Raw genomic sequence first — 22,409 nt, forward strand, 5'->3', positions numbered from 1 at the left:
TTTAATAAACTTGAATTCCCTTAACCTAAGGATTCTTTGTGGCAAGTTTATTTGAAATTTGCTTAGTGGTTGAACAAACCAATCAGAAAATTGAGGTTTCAGCTCAGTTGAGCTAAATGAGTTAGTGTTGAGCCTTGAATTATATTTAATATATGAATTTAGGTCTCAGACTTACAATAAACCCAACAGTAATGAGCGGTACAATAAACTATCTTTCAGCAGTAGCCAATGTAAAAATCATGTGCAAGTGATTTATGGATAAAAAGGTTACATATAATGTTCGGTATTGTTTATGAATGCCTGAGAAACAGTGGTGAAACCTATGGAATGTTGTATAATGGGAAATTTTCATCCCCATGTAATTTTCACCCTTATGTGTTGTAAAATGAATTTGTTTCATTTTAAAATGAACCAGAGCTAATCAATACAGAGGATTCCTGGCAGATGAAATGGGCGAAAATGAATGCTGCAGTGTCCCATTATACAGTACATTCCTAGTATCATGAATACTACGTAAAATACTACCATTAGAAAAAAATAAAACTTCATCACCCCCCCCCCCCTTTTTTTTTGGATAAATCAAGTAATTATTTTTCTTCATTGCAATCATGATTCTTACATGAGCTTCTCTGCAAAACAAATTCACTGCATATCCATTAAAGAAACATCAAAAGAGTAGCATTCTGTGGTGCCTGTAAGGTAAATATTTTGACTGTATGTTTCAGTTAAAGAATTTGCATAACTTTTATACATTTTAGTTTTTCATGTCTTATTTGCATGATTTATGATTCACATTTTTACATCATCAATTTTTAAATCGAACTTTAACATCTATTTTGTTTTATACTATTTTTGCCCCTTCCACTGCCCATAACATTCAGTGCCAATTCAAAGCTTCTATCATATGTGAATTACCCACAGCTAGAGGCGTTACAAGGACAAAATCTAATCAAAATCAGACTTCTCAGATCCACTAAGCTCTGCGTAAGAGTTTACAGCACAGATCTAAAATGTCTGTTTTTGATTAGGTTGAAACTGTATTTGAAACAGACATGATGTTTGTCTGTTCTTCTATACACTACTACTACTTAACTCACAAAATAAACAAAATTAACTGAAATATTCTAATAATTTATCATCTGATTATTGTAGTTTAACCACAAAAATATGCACGTATTCTCTAACACATGTACAAATGTTATCGGAATTTCAAATGAATGCATATATTCTTCAGGCGTGTTGCTTTATACTGAACTTTTCTGAGATCTCTGATGGCAGGAATATTACAATGGACCTTATGACTACTGAATGTGTCAAAATACTTTTCTGATAGAAGTTTGAGTTCATCTGAATATGTCACCGACACAAGTGCACCATTTTCATAATATGTAATCAACTGACACAATGTTGTGCATGGACTGGACTATCATCAACATTCCACAGCATAGCAAACAACTAAAACCACATCGCGATTTTGTACTTCTATCAGTAACTGTGTCCATGATCTGCAGTTTTAGTCCAAAATCTGTTGTTGAATATTCCTGATTTTGAATGCTCTTTAATAGTTTATACATAGCTCTTGGGTTCTTCCTTCACAGTTACAAAGAAATCTGCCAAGAAGAATACAGATCCCTACTCTTCCATAAAGTTCCTGGCAGAAATAAGGATTCCATCATCATTCAGCACCATTCCAGTCCAGGACCATCCCCAGCTCTAATAGTATCACATTTGTCAGTCCAGGACCATCCCCAGCTCTAATAGTATCACATTTGTTAGTACAAGACTCAACAAAGACTGCACACAGTCACATCTCAAATGTTGATTTTGATAAAATGTAAAAATGTACTTGTATCTAGAATTTTTTTTCATGTCAAATCTCATATCACAGACAAAGTCATGTTCCCGATTACATGAAGAGTCCACCTATAGAAAAAAAAATAAAACATTACATAAGATAAACGGATACATTATCAGAAGACTATGTACATGTACACAGCAGGTAATGGCAGAAAGATTGGTAGACATGTGCTTAATGTTTTCAATCAATTCCTGTAACTGCAACTTCAATTGTAGATATGTGTTTAACGTATAGAATTCATACCTGTGCTTTCAATTCATACCTGTAACTTTATTTGTAAACATGTGTTTTATATTTTCAATTCATACCTGCAACTTTGAATGTAGATATGTATATAATGTTTCCTACTTATAATTTGATCGTAAGCATGTGTAACAGGAAGGGAGAAATTGCAATTGACCAAACCAGGATTCGAACCCGAGCCCCGTGAATTTTCAGTCAGGTGCTCTACCAACTGAGCTATCTGGCCACGGGTGATCAAACCCGTCGGACCACCACATTTCTCCCTCCTAAATGTCTTCAAACCTCAAAGACATCAACTCAGGATCACATACCTTATTCTCCAACATTGCTTAACAATGCCTCACATAATGAATGGTAATGCTATGCTATGCATTACTGCAAAAACACGACAGATCTAAGATGGGCTCGAAATTCTACGTTCAAAAGGGGCATAACTCCCAGAAAAATTATTGAATCAGAATTTCCTGGGAATATGCACATCTACACAGTACGTGTCCTTATTAACTACAAAGTTTCACAAAATGCTGATGAGCGGTCTCAAAGGAGTTGCGCTGACAAGAAAGGGACTGACGGATGGGTCAAAAACATTATACCCTCCGCAACTTCCTTGCATGGGGTATAAAAATGCAACGGAACAGACCAGGATTTGAACCCAGGCCTTCTAAATTTCTATTCAAGTACTCTACCAACAAAGCCAACTGGCCACCAGCAATGGAACCTATCTCACTGCCACATTCAACCCATGATCTTTATTCCCTGGCAGGCATCTAGTCTATGTCACCATTAGCTGCAATAATGTAGCCCTATCCGATTTTTTTTTATTCTAACGTTTTCAGGATACTCTCCCCAAAAAAAAAAAATCGGAAAGGACTACATTATTGCAGCTACGGCACCATATGTAACAGGAAGGGAAAAAATGCAACGTACCAGACTGGGATTCAAACCAGGGCCCCCTGAATCTCCAGTCAGGTGCTCTACCAAATGAGGTATCTGGCCACTGGCGATCAAACCTGTCTGACCACCACACGTCTTTGATATTTTCATATTACCTGTACCTTTGATTGTACACATGTGTTTAATGCTTTCAATTCATAACTGTAACTTTGACTGCAGACATGCGATTAATATTTTCATACCTGTAACTTCGATTGTAGCACCTGTAATGTAGCTACTCTTCTCTGAAGCTAAAAAGGCACAGGTATTTGCAATTTCTACAAAAGAAATTCCATCATTAAACTTAGAACATGTATTTGAAATTAGGGTAGTTTCATGCTATTGTACCATTCATACCTATCTGGTACAACAGTATGAAGGCTAAAGTTAATCACCTGCCTTGTTGATAAATCAAAATTTTGTTTACATACTTAGTCTAAATAATTGTCCAAGACTGAGCAGTATTTGATCATGAATTTGGCAAGAACAAGTTCATTTGGACTGAAGCAAATTATTTACCTTCTGGATTGCCAAGGCGCCCCAATGGAATCAAGAGCTTGGTCATTTGCATTAAATTTTCTGGCACTACTTCAGTCATAGGTGTCTCGATAAATCCTGGCAACACAGCATTTACTCTGATGTTAAACCTATCAATAGATCCAGCAAATCATGTCAATATACACACTTGAAATGTAATCATAAATCATTCACATGCAGTGAAAGTAAAACACTGAGTATATAACACTGAAATAATTACAGTGCATTGGTACTCTGACTGTAATTCCACTACTTAAAACTTTAGAGAGGTGGTCAGCTAGGTTCCAACACCATTGGCCAAATAGCTCAGTTGACAAAAGATTTAGGGGCAGGTTTGAATCCAGGTCTTGATCATTACATTTTTTCTTAACCTGTTACATTTAGTGTGAAAGATCAGCCCCTGAAAATAACAGGCAAAAGGTCTTTCAAGGCATAAAAATCCTAGGCTGTATGTCTTCAATGATGAAAACATTGAGAAGAGAGGAGTGTGGCGGTCAACTGGATTTAATTGCCAGTATTTGCCAGTGGTCAGAAAACTCAGTTGAGCACCTGAATAGTATTTTGGGGGAAAGTTTTGAATCCCCAGATGATTTATAGCAATTCCTTCCTCCCTGTTACACTAGATTACAATACATATTGCCCTGTATGTGATGTTCAGGTCAATAGAATGTTTTTCCAGATTTCTTTTATCATTCATAGATGGAGACATTTGTTGACATTCATGATGTTGATTTAGCTACCACACAACACAAAATTAAACTTTGTGCTCAGTTAATGCAGTCCTGAAGTTTTTAAATCATGGATTTAACCTCATAAACACCAATCTATTTCTGTAACTGGTTGAAGCAGCCATATTCAATTTTTGTGTAATAAGTTTAAAAGAAATCTTACTTTCCCATTTCTTTGGCCATGGACTTTGTGAGACCTATCACTCCAGCCTTCGAGGCAGCATAATTGGTTTGTCCTACGTTTCCTGTCTGAATGAACAACAAATCTGAGCTACAGCAGAAAACATTGTTTATTAAAACGCTGTTTACAACTCAAAATATTGTATGTGTAGTTACTACTGGGTAATATTCACAATATATTGTAACAGTAGTCCACAAATTGTATGGTGCAATCACAAAATAGTGCTAATATTTCATGAAAGCATATTTGTAATTATACTGTTTACTGGAACATTTTCATTGTAGTTTTAATTTTGTCCATTTTGCCCAAATAATTAATAGGACATTTTTTTTAAACTGGGTAAATTTAATTTACTAACAGAAGTGACATGAATATAAAATATGTATTTCCTTAATGTTGTAAAGTTTGAGTGTCATTACATGTACATTGATATTCTTTGTCTTTTTATGATTACACAATAAATCACTGATATTCATGTACATATACTATTTCTAAATCTGTTACAAAAGTACAGTTAACACTTGATAGAGGGTTGGAAATTATAGCCCATCCAACTACCAAAGACGGTCTGCTTCTCAGGTGGGCAGGGGCGAAATTTCATACAATAGCCCAGCATTCTGGCTAATTTTAACAGCCAGTGCATAACAAATGTCACAAACAAGCTTTATTAGTATATTCATTAAGGTAAAATGATAAGTGATAACCATCACAAAAGACTGGCAGATTTTGAACAGGGCTGGCAACATTTGATTGTATATAGTTTAACGTTCCGCTTGAGAATTTTTCACTCATATGGAGATGTCACCAATGCCGGTGAAGGGCTGCAAAATTTAGGCTTATGCTCGGCACTTTGAGCAGAAAGGGATCTTTATTGTGCCATATCGCAAAAACCGAGGCCCCATGTCACAGCAGGTATGGCACGATAAAGCTCCCTCCCTGCTGTGACATGGGGCCTCGGTTTTTGTGGTCTCATCTGAAGGACCGCCCCATTTAGTCACCTCTTACGACAAGCAAGGGGTACTGAGGACCTATTCTAACCTGGATCCTTACATGACGGCAACTTTTGAGTGTAGTCAGCCTTGTGATTGGCTCGTAATTCTATTGAGTTTCCTAACCCTGTGTAGTAGTGTATAATGTACATGTAAGACTCATGGTACATTTGTACACAGTTAAAACTTGCTGGTAGCTGTTTATAATGCCAGACTTACTTATATATTTATATTACAACTGTCTACAGTTACTATTTAGTAATGCGTAATGGAGGAGCTACTTATGTTGCAACACTTACCAGGTAGGAATGCGTAATGGAGGAGCTACTTATGTTGCAACACTTACCAGGTAGGAATGCGTAATGGAGGAGCTACTTATGTTGCAACACTTACCAGGTAGGAATGCGTAATGGAGGAGCTACTTATGTTGCAACACTTACCAGGTAGGAATGCGTAATGGAGGAGCTACTTATGTTGCAACACTTACCAGGTAGGAATGCGTAATGGAGGAGCTACTTATATTGCAACTACTGTATACAGTTAACAATTTAGTTTAATGTCGGACAGCATATCTCTACCTTCCCAACAAGACTTGATATGTTCACAATGGAGCCGGGTACTTTGTCTGATAACATTGCCTTTCCAATTGCTTTATTTAGCAACCATGTTCCCTACAAAATAAGACAATTCTGGTAATAATTTTTGAACAAATAAATCACAACTTAGTATACTCACATGTTTGCTCCAGAGTTTGCAAAAAATAAAACATGGACAAACCACAAAGTTTAAAATGAAATAGCAAGTAAACAGAAAGTAATGGTATCTCTGATTAACTCAAAGATGCATATAGAATATTATGTATGTTCCATATGATGAGCATAACATGCTTTGTAATCCAAATTCTAAAACACAATATGCCAAGTTTTATCTAATGTCATTCCTAATACAGTGAAATTTTTCCAAACTGGCCCCTCAGAAAAATGGTCCTCTCTAAATATCAACAGATTTTTAAAGTCCCAGCAGAAATCTTAACATTTTCTTACAAATAAATTCTCACAAAACCGGCCACCCCTGAAAATCGGACACCGACCGCTTTTGAAAAAATGTCAGGTAACAAACAGGTGTAATTTCCCTTCATAACACTGGCCACATTTTCAAGACCAAAAAAAAAAAAAAAACGCCAGAGAGGTGATCAAAACAAGCCAGATCTATATAAAAATTACTGACCAGCCAGGTATGAACAACTGGTCTAGTGTGAAAATTACCCATGGGAGGAGGAGAAAATGCAAATGGCCTCAATGATTTCTGTGATTTACCTGTGAGTCAAGGTGACCATTCTATATCCTGTACAATTTTATTAAACAGATAATAAGCATGATAAGTGAATAGCATATAACAAACACCATATTGTTGCACCATGCATTTTTATTGATATAAGCTGCAGTGAATAAAGAACAAATACATGAGTGTTAAGTATCTAAAGATACATTAATTTTCGTAATCTCAATAGGGTAAATATTCCTAATATTCAAATTACATTTTCATAAGCACAGCTGTACTTTTCACAAATTTTTAATTACATATTAGCAACAGACCATCCTCACAATGCACAATGTCAGGGGTTCTTTGTCCACTTGTGGCTGTGGGAATGGCCACTAGTGGATTCAGGACCCCTGACATTGTGAGGATGACAACAGACATAAACAGAGTTTAGGTAAGAGGAAGGTCAATAAAGAAACCTTTATGTTATCTTTTAAATCAAAAATAGACTATTTCAACAGGATTACGGGATGGAATGATAAGGATTAACTTCATACATCTGGTAAATAATAGCTACCAGCTAGTTAAGGCCAAAAAAAAAATGTCTTGGTTTCCACTTTCACCTCAAAATTTTTAAGGGTCGGTAGGTAGGTATTTTTTTTTTTTTTTTTTTTCATTTTTTGATTTTATAGGTTGAATAATTTTCTAATGATTTAGTATTCTACTGTACATAAAATAAAGTGATTATTTAGTAATCAAATAAAATTTATATGATGAATCAATACATTTCTTCACTTTACTGTAAACAAAAACTGTTTCTATGTTTTGGAATCTGTCTAGTATAAGTGCACAATAAATAACTTGATAAATAAGTCAATAAATATACTCTTGTTGTAGTGATGACATTTGCAAAATCTGTGAAAATGGAAAAAAATGTGTTAGGGTCGGCAGAAATTTTTAGGGTAGGTAGGGAAAGTGGAAACCAACATATATTTTTTTTAGCCTAATTGATGTCCACAGATAATTATTCATGATGGCAATTTTAGACCTAGATGAAGGATTATAGAAAACAGTACCTGCCTTGTGTATTGCATCTACTTAATTAGCAGTGTGGGGATGACTACACCAATGATATTCCAAACCTTAAAGTCATTATTCAAAACTAAATTCTTCAAAATTTGTATTATCTAGGAAGATAGTGATAGTGTTTTATCAATAAAACATGGTAGGGAGAAGAAATATCTAATGAAAACTTATATAAACCATCACTAAATGCTAAATTCTCAATAAACCGACCACCCCTCTAATCCGGCTGTTTCATTCAGCCCGCCAGCTGGCTGGTTTAGAGAAGTTTCACTGCATTCACTAACCTTGAGATTGACATCTATGACTTTGTCAAAATCTTCTTCTGTTAGTTTCATCATTGTCCGGTCTCTGGTAATCCCTGCGGAGTTCACTGCTACATGTGGAGCTGATGAATATCTCTCCTTAATTTTACCCACCAGATCGGTGATTGAGGCGGAACTCGATACATCACATTGATACGATTGATGATCACCTTCAAAGGAAGATTTAGAAGTACTTAGAGGTGGATGTTTCTTGCCATATAGGGTTTCATCTGTGACTATGCATGTTTATTGAAAAGTAAAAACGAAGATGAGTCCTTGCATAATCTCCCATCCCAAATCACAATTCTGCAGAAGAGCAACAGATAATTCTTACATTTGATTCCAATAATTGACACCTGAATAATACTACCTGTGTCTTGGATCATGGACATAGTTTCTGCCATTCCCTTATCATTCATATCTGCAGCAATTACTGTGGCTCCCTCTGATGCAAAAATTCGGCATACTGCACGCCCAATTCCACTCCCAGCACCTGCAAAATTATCAATTCTGGTAAATTTATATTTTGGCATACATTGGCACTGTTGTCACAGTTGATCCTCTATATTTGAGTTCCCCGTGTAATTTCAGCTTAGCCGCAGAACTGTAGCTCTCTGAGAAAAGATTGAGACAGATCTGACGTCTCAATATTTTCCCAGAGAGCCATGGTTCTACAGCTAATCTCAGCTGAGATCAGTCCAAATATTCAACCAAGTGGAATCTCAGCTGTAATTAACTCCCATCCCGTGATTTATCCAAGCTATAGACACTTTGGGTCTATTTGTTTCTCATCTCCAGAACTGGTCCAGGATATTACCAGTATATCTCCAACCTCTACTTGCTCGATGAGAAGTACTAGAGATCTACTGGAGACCTCTGAACTAATTAGGATCACTCTTGAATCTTGTAGCTCTCCACAAAACCAAACAAATACAGCCCTGATTTTAATTGTTTAACAAATCAGTCATTCATGATTATTTCATTTCTGTTAGTGCTGCTAACATTAGTAACAAGGTGAACGATGTACGTCAAAATATATTGAATATAATTAACTACTACATGCATATCATGTCAATCACTTTATGTTTAACAGGTTTCAATCATATTGTCCAACAAAAGTATAATGTGTGTTACTAGTAATACACATTTATATACTTGATAGATTCACAACTGAATCAGATGTATATCAATATTACACTGTAGTTACAATGACCTGGGTCTCGGGGACATGCCCTCAACCGGGTCCGTAGGACATTATCATTTGAACGAATAGAACATTCTATCTATATTAATATATATAAGGAACATAAATCTACTATTCATTAATCAGGTGTATTAATATACTTATTTACTATTGTACAATATTGATAAAATTTATGCCAACTTCTAGGCCTAATCACAAATAATTTAAATCTTGAAATTAATTCATTTTAGTTTGTAGTTCATTTTATCATATGTGTTGTTAGTTATGTAACGTGTGGTCCATTTTGTTTATGTTGACTTGATGTATACCAACAAATCTCGTCCAGGCTGGATATTTGGACTGACGCCGAATCTCGCTGATATTTGTTTTGGGCCTACCATTAGGCATTACCAGCATGTTTGGTGATTATAGCTATAGTAATTCACAATTGAATGGGGGAGGGTAGTTTCTGTGGAAACGAGGGGGTTATTTATATTCGGTCTTTGTTAACGCGCATTATGAAGTATGCTGGCGTACAAAGCATTTATAGCAGTGTTCATGTTCTCCTGTATTTCAATTCTTAAATAACGTCATGACCAATAGGTACTTCCCGTCATAAGAACATCAAGAAATTAAATTTATTATTTTAGTTATATAGATGATAGGAAAGACCGAATATAAATAACCCCCTCGTTTCCACAGAAACTAGGGGGAGGGGACCAACAGTACAACGTATTCTGTTTCATGATATGAATTAACCTGTTCATGGTCATGGGAATTAACTTTTCCTACTGTGCGTTTAGAATAAAGCGAGAAAAATTACCTGTTACAACTGCCAGTCGACCCGACAACATGTTGTAGTTTTCTTAGTTTCTCTTTCTCTGATCAAAGTTCGTCTTAAATTGAAAACGAAAGTAGCATGTATTATTAAAACGTACATATACATATTCGAAAATTTTGTGCACAGTATACTATACAGAATACTTTATTTCTGATTCAGAGTCTAAAACAATCTAATTAAAATTACATCCTTTGATCCACTCATCTACTATCGCTATACATATAGCGTATGAATAGCGATAGTAGATGAGCGTATCAAAGGATTTTTTTAAAAATCAGTGGCGTATTTAAGGGGGGGGGGGGGTTCCCCCATAAATTTTTCAAATTTAAGATAAATGGTGGTATCTTGTTTAGACAAATGTACTAAACGATAAAAGAAGCAATAATTTCTTCCACTCCCGGAGAAATAAATAACAAAATCTTTTGCTTTCTTGGATTACTTTATCCAAAAGAATGGTTTTGTAAAACTATTGTTGAATATGAGTTGCATTTTTTATATACAAATACAAATATTTATTGGCACAAACACAATTACAATAATTGGCAAAGGCCCATTGAACATCATTACATAATGTTTACATAATTTTTATGCAGTTGCAAGTAATTTACATCTGTATTCAAAACAGTCTTTAATAAATTTCACAGTAATTTTTAAGACTTTATGTATATCAGTGTTAAAATATATTTGTAACATGTATCTTTCATTGTCCAGAGTAATATTTTTTTGTGTTATATTATAACTGTTTTTAAGGTAGGTGTTTCTTAGCTTAGAATACGATTTACATTGAAATAGAAAATGAATTTCATCTTCGATCACACCAGTATTGCAAGCATTACAACAGCTTTCATTTTATATGACTGCTTCATGTATAAAGATATAAGAAAGAAATATTACCCTTTCATGCTAGAAGGTTGTGTGAATTTTACACGAGTGTTTTGAATTGCGCACCAAAGGTGAAGTGCTTTAATTATATACATTTGATTTATGTAATACTAAATTGCATACATACAGTCTAATATCACAGGTACATGTCAAATACATACTTGTATTTACATATATGTAAATGAACTGTTAGTATTTAGTTTATTGTCGTTATATATCTCATATTGTGTAACATGATTGTATGCCAACATGCTTGGTTAATCAATAAATAAATTGAAAAAATTGAATTGAATTATTGAGTATTGGGAGAACTTCATTTTTTCGAAAAGACTTTAAAATTTGCGTCATTTTATTAATTTCACCATATCAAAAATGATAAAATATAGTACAAATGACTAAATAGGAAACATATTTCAGGCCCTATAAAATCTGTAAAATTCAGGAGCTTCCGTGGGCTTCGCCCCCTAGGCCCCCACCAGGGCTTTACCCTGGACCCACTGCCTCATAAAGTGCCCCCCCCCCGTAACTGCAATTCCTGGACCCGCCCCTGTAAGTGAGAAACAATAATATACAATGTAAGAGGTAAAAAATGTATAAGTTTCTATACAATAATGTATACCATAGATTCTACAATGAGACAAGATGTACCAGGTATAACTCAGATGCTTATTCTACAAATGTTCATTATATATCATAGATTTATGTATAATACAATATTGTTATACATATACTGTATTTCTGGACAGCTTAATTTGCTATATATACTCTTAATTTTTTTCTTCTGTATTTGGTCTTTAGATTGTCACCCCCCCCCCCCCCCTCTTTTCTTAAGCTTGTATGCCCGATAGGGCTCAGAATTGGATTTGTAAATTAAAAAAATCAAATTAGATTGGAGTCCAGAAGAGATGCCAATCGATAGAATATTTCAATAACCATATTTAAGCACACATATTACAATATGTCATACACAGGGGCGGATCCAGAAATTGCGGTTAGGGGAGGCACCATTGTGAGTCAGGGGGAGTGGGGGCGCCTTAAGGGTGGGTCCAGGGCAAAGCTCTGGTGGTGCCCAGGGGGCAAAGCCACCGGAAGCTCCTGTTTTGTTCCCCCCCCCCCAGATTTATAAGGCTTGAAATATGTTTCCTACGTAGTCATTCTTACTTTTTTCTGACATTTTAAATAAGGTGAAATCATAAAATGACGCAAGTTTTAAGGGTTTTTAGAAAAAATGTAAGTTCTCCCAATAAAAGTAGTTCAATAAATCAAAAGATTTTGTGATTTATTTCTCTGAGAGTGGAAGAAATTATTGCTTCTTCTTTCATTTACATTTTTTTGAACAAGAGACCACGATTTGTCTTTGCCTCCGATAAATCTGCCCACAAGATCAAGAATAGTTTTCTCTTCTGGGTTGAGTAGCCAAGATAGTTTTTGTTCATTATCCAAAGTAGAAAAATTTGAATATTATACCAGATGTATCAGGGAATGTGGGCTGGAATGAGTAAATGCTCCCTATCAAAATTCGAGAGGGACCCCGGTCCCCCCCCCCCTCCCCTTGGACGTAGAATTTTCAATTTTCAGTAACGTTTCGACTTACACAGCACCCGGGCTCGTATTCTAGAAGAGTGGACAGGTAAAGCCTATACCTGTCCACTTCTATAAAGAGAATATACATGAAAAGGTGAAGATAACGAACAGTGATCGATCTCATAACTCCTATAAGGAATACAAAATCAAGAGTTGGACAAACACGGTCCCCTGGATATACCAGAGGTGGGATCAGGTGCCTAGAGGAGTAAGCAATTGTCGACTGATCACACCCGCTATTGATCGCTGAGGTAAACAGAGTAATCCGTAGTCAAAATCGGTGTGTACAGAATTGAACGGCCTAACAGTATGAAACACGGTGTGTCCGAATCAGGCACGTAGAATCAGGATGGCCCCTCTTTGGGTCCAGTGAACATTACCTGTGATTCTCATATGCAAATAAAGATATAATATTTAGGGTGACTGACCCACTGCCAACTTCTCCGGCTGCCCCGCCCCCTCTTTTTTTTTTTTTGAAAAACGATGACATGTGCCTGTAAATACAGTCTGATTAAAATCAGACCCCATACTCATTATCATATCGTTGGGTCTGATTTTAATCAGACCGCTGTAAATATTGTTTTGAACACATTTTATCCATAAAATCAAAAGGATTGGAACCAAGTTCTAACAACTTACAAGTCCCTCTCCTAAAATATTACAATAAGTCATGCAAGATAATAATTAACAGGTCAAAAATACAATGATTACACGAATCTACAAGTTTCTTCTATAAAATGAACAACTGAAAAAAAACAAAAACAACATTCAATATATTAGTTTGGAGAGGCAATTTAATGAATATAATAAATGTAGTCAAAATATTGTATGTTCTATCATATCTGTCTAAATATGACAATGAAAAGCAAATCAGAAACCCACTGATAGTAGCTGCCCCATCGTCATGTATTACAGTATGAAAACTGTTTTCCTAATGTATATATAATTAATAAAATACTATATTAAATACATGAGTGAGGATTTTTGGAATTAAAAAACAAAAATGGGGTCATAGAGTTTGTTATTGAGCTCCAGAATGTTAAGCTTTACCATTTGGATTTTATAAATTTACTGTACCTACGATTTATTCGCATTACAATGTTAACACTAGTTTTGAACATAAGAAATATAAATCAATTAATGCATTAGTTCAATACCTACTCAAGTCTTCAAACAAAACGTAGATGTAACAAGAGACCCATGGGCGTAGAATCGCTCTTCTGATACATTGTAGAACAGGCAAAAATTCTCACTAACCAAGATTCATCAATTAACAAAGTTTGATGATGTTAAGTCAAATAGTACCTGAAAATTTAAATGTAACTGTCCAAAAGTAGGTTACGGTGACCTACTTTTGGTCGACACACTGAAGACTCAAGATGCATCAACTGACAAGTCAAATAGTATTCAAATATAGCCGTCAAATTCCAAAAGTAGGTCACAGTGACCTACTTTTTGGTCGACACACTATGAAGACTCAAGACCCATCAACTGACAAAGTTTGATGATTGTAAGTCAAATAGTATCTGAAATATTCAAATATAGCCATCAAAATCCAAAAATTGGTCACGGTGACCTACTTTTTAGTCAACACACTCTGAAGACTCAACATGCATCAACTGACAAAGTTTGATAATTGTAAGTCAAATAGTATTTGAAATATTAAAATATAGCCGTCAAATTCCAAAAGTAGGTCACGGTGACCTACTTTTTGGTCAACAAACTATGAAGACTCAAGATGCATCGACTGACAAAGTTTGATGATCCTAGCTTTCATAGTGTCCAAAATATGCATCTAAAATTGAAAATGTGAAATCTGAATGTCTGCAAAATTCAAAAAGTAGGTCACTGTGACCTACTTTTTAAAAAATAAATATGTTTTGAGGCCTCTAGACACATCAACTTACAAGGTTTGATGATTCTAAACCTCTCGGTATCTGAAATAACAACCTAAAATATATTCATAAATGATTAGCCATAAAATTCAGAAAGTAGGTCATGGTGATATGCTTTTCACATGACGCAGTTCAAGGTCCCATGATCCATCAACTGGCAACTTTTGATGATCATAGGCTCAAAAGTGTCCAAGATATGCATCAAAATCCATTTAATAATAATTACCTGTGAAATTCAAAAAGTAGGTCACCATGACCTACTTTTGAGACAACATGATATTAGGTCCTAAGATGCATCAACTTACAAAATTTGATGATCCTAGTCCTTATACTAAGCAAAATATCAAAGTTTTAACAAAACAAAATTTAAGGTCAACTTTGAAGTGACCTTGAGATCACACCCTTTGCCCCAGGATGATGACTTGAACTTTTTTTTATCTACAACCTATCCTCATCCTTATGCATAAGTTTGGTGATAATTTGCCCAGTGGTTCTTGAGAAGATTTTTTAGCAATCACTACTTTTGTTTGCATTTTCCTAATTATCTCCCCTTGTTAAAGGGTCACAACTCTAGTTTTAGTACAAATGAAAGCCCTTGGGCCAAGGATACCCTGTGACAAATTTGACAAAAATTGGCCAAGGGTTCTTGAGATATAGCCCTTTTTTCAAAAAGTTGAGGCACAAGGCACTCCAGACATGGCCACATGATTAGCTCTTTGAGCCTTCGGCTCAGAAGAGCTAAAAAGGTTTAATGCTAGTATATTGAAAATAACCAATGACCTTTTTGTATTCAAGATACAAAAAAATTCATTATAGAATTAAAATTAGAAAAAAAATTTAGCATCTCAAAATTCAAAAGAACATAATTATAGGAATATTGGCAGTTTTTTTCCCCTCAAATTGCACAAAAGTTCTAAACCTTGCATCAAAATTTTTTAAGATGAAGGTTTAAAAAGTGGGGGTCTTGAATTATAGGCCAAACTACTAAATTTTCGTACAAAATGGGCAAATTAATGTAAACTTTTTTGAGAGTAGGTGGATTTTGTTGGGTGTGTGTGTGTATCAACCAAAGTAACGGATTTACAACATTCAAATTATAGTTCGAAGTCCATCATACTCGTATCATATGTTACAGAGTTGAAATATACGTCTAGAAGTATGAATATTCAAGATATTTTGAATAAAACAGAAACGGTCAATTCGTGCAGATTTAGAGATTTTTGATTACACAATCCTCCCACCACAAAATGTAATCCTTTCCAAAACCTTTCAAAATTTGAATTGACTTTCAAATTTTCAACTGGATAGGTTTAAATCATATTAAAATGTATATTTATGTTTGGACCAATGCAATAAGTACCAGACAGTAAAAAAAAAAATTACATACAGAGCATGTGATCAAAATCGTTGTGATCAAAAGCTGAGGAGCATATTGCCTTCTTAATTAATAGCGGGTTATACTTCTCATTATCATAATTAGACAGACATATAATAGAACACCCAATATTCTAAATCATTGATTATATCTATAGCATGGAGACATACAATCAATTATACACCATCCGGAAAGCAACCCCTGTGATTTTTGAGTGTATTTGTAACATTTGGATATAGAATAGAAAAACTAAAATCAAATTGTTCCAACAATTTATAAAATTCAAGTACATTTATGGAAATAATCCTTACTATTTTCTAAATTGCTCTAGCGATCTTTTATATACTTTTAAGCGATTTTCAAAATTGTTCTAACAATTCTCTAATAAGTAATAACAATTCAAGTTTATCTATTCAAGGCAGATCCTAAATCGAACAAATACCAATTTTATTACAGTATGAAAACTAATATATAAAAAGTATGTCCTGGGGTGGGGATAAAAAGCTATACATTCTGTACAGGCTTTGCACTTTTCAATCTGAATTTGCACCGCTTTCCTATCGAATGAAACAGACAATGTTGCTTAAAAGTAACAGACGAGAATAAAGTGCATTATGGGGAGCCAAATTAACATAAACTCAAATAATTTATATAAATCTGTATATTTATGTGGATATCCTTCAGATTTTGTGATCCAAGGAAGACCTGTCCAGCAAGCTATAATCTCAACACATGCTTGTTTATTTATCATTTCAGATTTTTTTTATGGTATGAAGGTAACTTACTTTCTGCCAAAAATGGAGTTGCTAAAAAAAAAATCATTGTTGAAGGTACTTTCTGGCCATCAAAAATGCTTTCCCATGCTATTATAAGTTGCCCAATATTGATTGCTTTTTATAGCAGTAAAATTATATTGATGACACTAAGCACCAATACTTTCTTACACAGCAATACTACTTAACTTATTTTCACAATGCAATGTATATGTAGATAATTCAGAAAAGCACAATTCAAACACATTTTAAGGATTACTGTCCAAAATTATCTATGTGAAATAGTCAAAATTAAAGCAGTCAGTATCTGCATTTGCAAAATACTGCATCCCTATAATGCTGTCAGACACCCTTCCTGTGTTTATTGCTAAATTCGACTCAAAATCAACTATTCGGAGTTGATGCCAAACACTGATGTGATTTTGAAGAGAATAAATATCAAACAAATTTCAAACAATTTAATTTGTATATATAGTTTACAAAGTACTAAGTATTTTTATTATTTACCATTTTCTGGACGGAGTCAAAATAGAATATGCGCCTAATCGATTTATGACCTTTGCATATCAATTACACTCAAATAATTATATCTGATACTCTTGCAATATTTTATTGAGTAAAACTTCACAAGATGCAAACAAAATTTTTATCAGTGGGTTTTACAAAATAAAATTCACATATTCATTAAGATTATTATATAAAAAAGTTTATTTACATAATTGTATAAAATTTCAACAAAGTTGTTTATCACATTTCCCATTTTTTGTATTCCATTCCATCGGGTGGTTTGACCTCCACTTTCTCTTTGCCAACATCCTTCCAGTTTGTGCTGAGAACTGTTCCTCCTGATTCATAAAATGATTTCATCATGGCTTTCTTTGTGTCTTCATTGGCATCAGCATATATCTTCTGAAACAGCTGATTCAGAGCAGCATCTCCATCCAGTTTCTCATCTTTCTCTTCCTGTTTGATATCAGTCACCAACTTATCCCAGTTTCTGGTGTAATGGCTGGAGGTAGGGTATTTACTGACCCCCAGATCTGCTCCCTCAGGCCTAAACTGCTTTACATTATCTTTCATTCCATCATCCTCTAATTTTTTCCACTGCATCTCTTCAAATTTCCGAAGTTTAATCTCAATTTTTGTTGACATGACTTTGCTGAAGGATTTCTCTGGAATGATGTCATGGGCCAAATTAAGTTCTAAATTGTATTCACTTCCTCCTGGTAATTTCACAGTCACACTTACAAGTTTCGGTTGAATATTTATGCCACAATCATCCTTTTTCACGTTTTTCAGCATCACATTGATGACGACAGTTGTTTGGGTTTGATACCAGTCGTATTTTACCTTGGGTACAGTGGATATTGGTGGACTTGGTTGACTGGGTGCTGATATTGGAGGTGCTGGATCCTGCTTTGGTGTCATTTCTTCATCTTTTCCTTTAGAAACACCAACCACGGGTTCAACTGGTTTATCATCCCCCGAATCCTTACTTGAAATGTCCAATTCGGCTTCACATTTTCTCATCCACGTTTTTACGGCCTTGTCATCAGGATCAAGAATTGCTGTTGCTTGAAACGTTGTATACGCTTCTTTATACTTATCAAGGTGAAATAATGCAACAGCTTTCCTGAAGTACGCTTTCTTGCTCTTTGGATTTAGTTCACATGCGGTGTTAGTATCTTTAAGCGCCTCCTCATATTTCCCTAGGTTGATTTTGACTTGTGCTCTGTTATTGTAATATTCAGCATTATTTCCATCTAATTCAATCGCAGAAGAATAAAGTTCAAGAGCCGTTTCGAAGTTTTCGTTAACAAATTCTTCGTTGGCCTTCTGGAAACATTCTTTGGCGTCCATTTTGAAAAGTATAATTCAAACTCGGTTCTTCGAAAGAAATATTTCCGGACTTTTCTTTTCAAGGACAGACAACTATTGACAATTGTTAATCTCGGAGAAGTATTCCCCGAGCACTGTTGGAAGAATAAAATTCCCTGATTTTATAGGAGATAAGTACGTGCTGAAAATTATATTTCGATTCTGTCTTAAACAAAATGATATTAAAATATTTTACCAATAAAGTCAATTAAATTCACTTGATAGAACAAGCCATGAGATATTCTATGCTAATTCACATATGATGAAGTATGTATTTATTGTAATGTTTCAGTGTAACGATTCCATATTCAGAGAATGGCGTATCATAATTAAGACTACCAGAATTATTGACCTCATGATCTTGACCTGGGAGTTTAGCCTACTTCTGAACAATTTTAATCTAATTTAAACCATAACTTTTAAATAGTTAGTAATAGGGAACCATATAGTGTGTTCTTTGTGACAAGACCTTTCATAGGCGTAGCTTGGGTTCGAATATTACCGAGGCAGGGGGTCTGGGGGGCTATCGGCATTTTAACAACGTAAAAGGTGTTGTTTTTTTTTTTTTTTACCGAGGCAGCTGCCTCGGTTGTCTCAATGGAAGCTACGCCACTGCCTTTCTTTGGGTACCATGATTACTTTGCTGCAATTATTGGGCATCATTAAAATGTTTCACAAACAAATCTTGTATTTCTTGCATATATATATGAGTATGTTTAAGCTTGATTGATCCTCATGTGATGTCATAGGTTTTTCGAAAATTTTTATTAAATTAAACTTTGTGCATGATAGAAATATATCTTTCAGAGGAATTGTATTCACTGGATAGAATAAAAAAAAAATTGGTAAACTATTGATACTGAACAAGTTTATATTTTCCATAGATAATCAATTATCTATGATTTTAAAAATGTTGTCAAGGGCAATAACTCTTATGCTGGTATTTCTTCTACTACATGTCTATTTTACATGATTTTCCCCAATATCCACAATTAATTTTTACATATTTATGAATTAGCAGTTTTGTTAAACTGTTAATTGACATTTAAAATTTGTCATTTCAACAAGATTTTTTTTTTGATTGATATATACTACATTTTCATGCCCCCTGTAGTCAGAGATTCGGGGCCGAATAGTTTTTGGTCTGTCTGTTTGTCATTGTTGCAAGCCACGGCTGAAGCATATGTTTCAGCCATGACGTGCGACGATTTCTGTTTGTCTGGAAAAACTTTAACATTGGCAATAACTTTTAAATGCTTTAATGATTTAAAATTTATATGTGTATTCCTTATTACAAGACCTTTTGGCACCAAATTTTTACTTCATGACAGGAGAAGATGACAGGGCCCTCTTGATTTTAAAGTCACATGGTCAAAGATCTAGGGTCAAACTGGACAAAGGAATATACTATCCGCTCAATGTTTTGAGAACTCTTTGCTTGACAGACATCAAACTTGGTACACTGGTACATCTTCAGGAGATGATCCCTATTGATTTTGAGGTCACATGGTCAAGGTCAAACTGCAGGACATAGGAATATACTGTCCACTCAGTATCTTGAGAACCCTTTGCTTGACAGACATCAAACTTGATACACTGGTACATCTTCAGGAGATGACCTCTATTGATTTTGAGGTCACATGGTCAAAGGTCAAGGGTTAAACTGGGCATAGTAATAATATTGTCCCCTATATTTTAAGAAGTATCTGCTTGATTGATACCAAACTTGGTACACTGGTACAGCATAAGGAGTAGATGACCCCTATTGATTTTTAGGTCACTTGGTCAATCCACTCCTGACATAGGAAGATATTGTCTGCTTAATATTTTGAATTGATGATACTACTATCAATTAAATGATGCATGTATAAAACCCATTTCAATTTTGCACTGGGGGAGGGCATATATGTTTTACAAACATCTCTTGTTATATATTTATTTATTATATACACAAGTATTTAGTATAATATGTTATATTTTGTTTACTTTAAGCATATTATACATATATACTAACAGTATTTTTAGCTCACCTGAGCTGAAAGCTCAAGTGAGCTTTTCTGATCGCTTTTTGTCCGTCGTCTGTCTGTCTGTCTGTCCGTCTGTCTGTTAAACTTTTTACATTTTCGACTTCTTCTCCAGAACCACAGGGCCAATTTCAACCAAACATGGCCAAAAGCATCCTTGGGTGAAGGGCTTTCAAGTTTGTTCAAATGAAGGGCCATGTCCCTTTCAAAGGGGAGATAATCACAAAAATGCAAAAATAGGGTGGGGTCATTTAAAAATCTTCTTCTCAAGAACCACTGGGCCAGAAGAGCTGAAATTTACCTGAAAGCTTTCTGACATATTGCAGATTCAAGTTTGTTCAAATCATGGCCCCCGGGGGTAGGATGGGGCCACAATAGGGGATCAAAGTTTTACATACAAATATATAGGAAAAATCTTTAAAAATCTTCTTCTCAAGAACCACTGAGCCAGAAAAGCTGAGTTTTACATGAAAACTTTCTGACATAGTGCAGATTTAAGTTTGTTCAAATCATGGCCCCCGGGGATAAGATGGGGCCCCAAAGGGGATCAAAGTTTTACACACAAATATATAGGGAAAAACTTTAAAAATCTTCTTCTCAAGAACCACTAAGCCAGAAAAGCTGAGATTTACATGAAAGCTTCCTGACATAATGCAGATTCAAGTTTGTTCAAATCATGGGCCCCGGGGGTTGGATGGGGCCACAATAGGGGATTAAAGTTTTACATACAAATATACAGGAAAAATCTTCTTCTCAAGAACCACTGAGCTAGAAAAGCTGATTTTTACATGAAAACTTTCTGACATAGTGTAGATTCAAGTTTGTTCAAATCATGGCCCCTGGGGTTGGATGGGGCCACAAGGGAGATCAAAGTTTTACATACAAATATATAGTTAAAATCTTTTTCTCAATAACCACTGAATCAGAAAAGCTGATATTTACAAGAAAACTTTCTGACATAGTGCAGATTCAAGTTTGTTCAAATCATGGCCCCCAGGGAGTAGGATGGGGCCACAAGTGGGGGGGGGGGGTCAAAGTTTTACATACAAATATAGGAAAAAGCTTTAAAAATCTTCTTCTCAAGAACCATTGGGCCAAAGAAGTTGACATTTACATGAAAGCTTTCTGACATAGTGTAGATTGAAGTTTGCAAAGGGTAGTTTGGACCATATTAGGGACTAAGGTTTTACATGCAAATATATATGGAAAGTCTTCAGATATGGGCCAAGGTGACTCAGGTGAGCGATGTGGCCCATGGGCTTCTTGTTTATGTTGATCCCTTTTGGTGCCGAGTATGTTCAAGTTTGTGTTCAAGTGTTATACAAGCTAGAGGCCCATGGACCACATCACTCACCTGAGTCACCTTGGACCATATCTGAAGACTTTCCATATATATTTGTATGTAAAACTTTGATCCCCCTTGTGGCCCCATCCTACTCCCGGGGGCCATGATTTGAACAAACTTGAATCTGCACTATGTCAGAAAGTTTTCATGTAAAAATCAGCTTTTCTAGCTTAGTGGTTTTTGAGAAGATTTTTCCTATATATTTGTATGTAAAACTTTGATCCCCTATTGTGGTCCCATCCAACCCCTGGGACCCATGATTTGAACAAACTTGAATCTGCATTATGTCAGGAAACTTTCATGTAAATCTCAGCTTTTCTGGCTTAGTGGTTCTTGAGAAGAAGATTTTTAAAGTTTTTCCCTATATATTTGTATGTAAAACTTTGATCCCTCCTTGTAGCCCCATCCTACCCCCGGGGGCCATGATTTGAACAAACTTGAATCTACACTATGTCAGAAAGTTTTCATGTAAATATCAGCTTTTCTAGCTCAGTGGTTCTTGAGAAGATTTT

At 35.1% G+C, this 22,409-nt stretch overlaps 2 protein-coding genes and 1 non-coding gene across 3 annotated transcripts; all 3 read right to left on the minus strand.

Annotated features, from left to right (window-relative positions):
* Positions 1 to 1,115: 1,115 nt before the first annotated feature.
* LOC125681457 (estradiol 17-beta-dehydrogenase 8-like) lies at positions 1,116 to 10,225 on the minus strand. The gene is made up of 8 exons (XM_048921567.2): positions 10,124 to 10,225; positions 8,488 to 8,610; positions 8,100 to 8,287; positions 6,048 to 6,140; positions 4,463 to 4,548; positions 3,554 to 3,681; positions 3,238 to 3,312; positions 1,116 to 1,923 (listed from the first exon to the last, which is right to left on the minus strand). Exons 1-8 carry the CDS (start codon positions 10,152 to 10,154, stop codon positions 1,907 to 1,909), a joined length of 741 nt encoding a protein of 246 aa, XP_048777524.1. The 5' UTR covers positions 10,155 to 10,225; the 3' UTR covers positions 1,116 to 1,906.
* Positions 2,255 to 2,327, minus strand: Trnaf-gaa (transfer RNA phenylalanine (anticodon GAA)). The gene has a single exon. It is a non-coding gene; the product is annotated as a tRNA-Phe (tRNA).
* A 7,019-nt stretch (positions 10,226 to 17,244) lies between the features above and the next one.
* LOC125681434 (protein SGT1 homolog) lies at positions 17,245 to 18,578 on the minus strand. Its single transcript, XM_048921528.2, has one exon. It carries the CDS (start codon positions 18,508 to 18,510, stop codon positions 17,398 to 17,400), a length of 1,113 nt encoding a protein of 370 aa, XP_048777485.2. The 5' UTR covers positions 18,511 to 18,578; the 3' UTR covers positions 17,245 to 17,397.
* Positions 18,579 to 22,409: the final 3,831 nt, after the last annotated feature.

Source organism: Ostrea edulis, chromosome 2 (genome assembly GCF_947568905.1).
Source record: "Ostrea edulis chromosome 2, xbOstEdul1.1, whole genome shotgun sequence".
In the NCBI taxonomy this organism is placed as follows: domain Eukaryota; kingdom Metazoa; phylum Mollusca; class Bivalvia; order Ostreida; family Ostreidae; genus Ostrea; species Ostrea edulis.

Bases quoted from the DNA above. Each gene is read 5' to 3' on its own strand.
- LOC125681457 (XM_048921567.2), bottom strand. From the start codon at position 10,154: ATGTTGTCGGGTCGACTGGCAGTTGTAACAG. The intron at 8,611-10,123 runs GTAATTTTTCTC...ATAATTTTGCAG, and splicing joins TCGACTGGCAGTTGTAACAG to GTGCTGGGAGTGGAATTGGG. The intron at 6,141-8,099 runs GTTAGTGAATGC...CTTATTTTGTAG, and splicing joins TCATAGATGTCAATCTCAAG to GGAACATGGTTGCTAAATAA.
- LOC125681434 (XM_048921528.2), bottom strand. From the start codon at position 18,510: ATGGACGCCAAAGAATGTTTCCAGAAGGCCAACGAAGAATTTGTTAAC.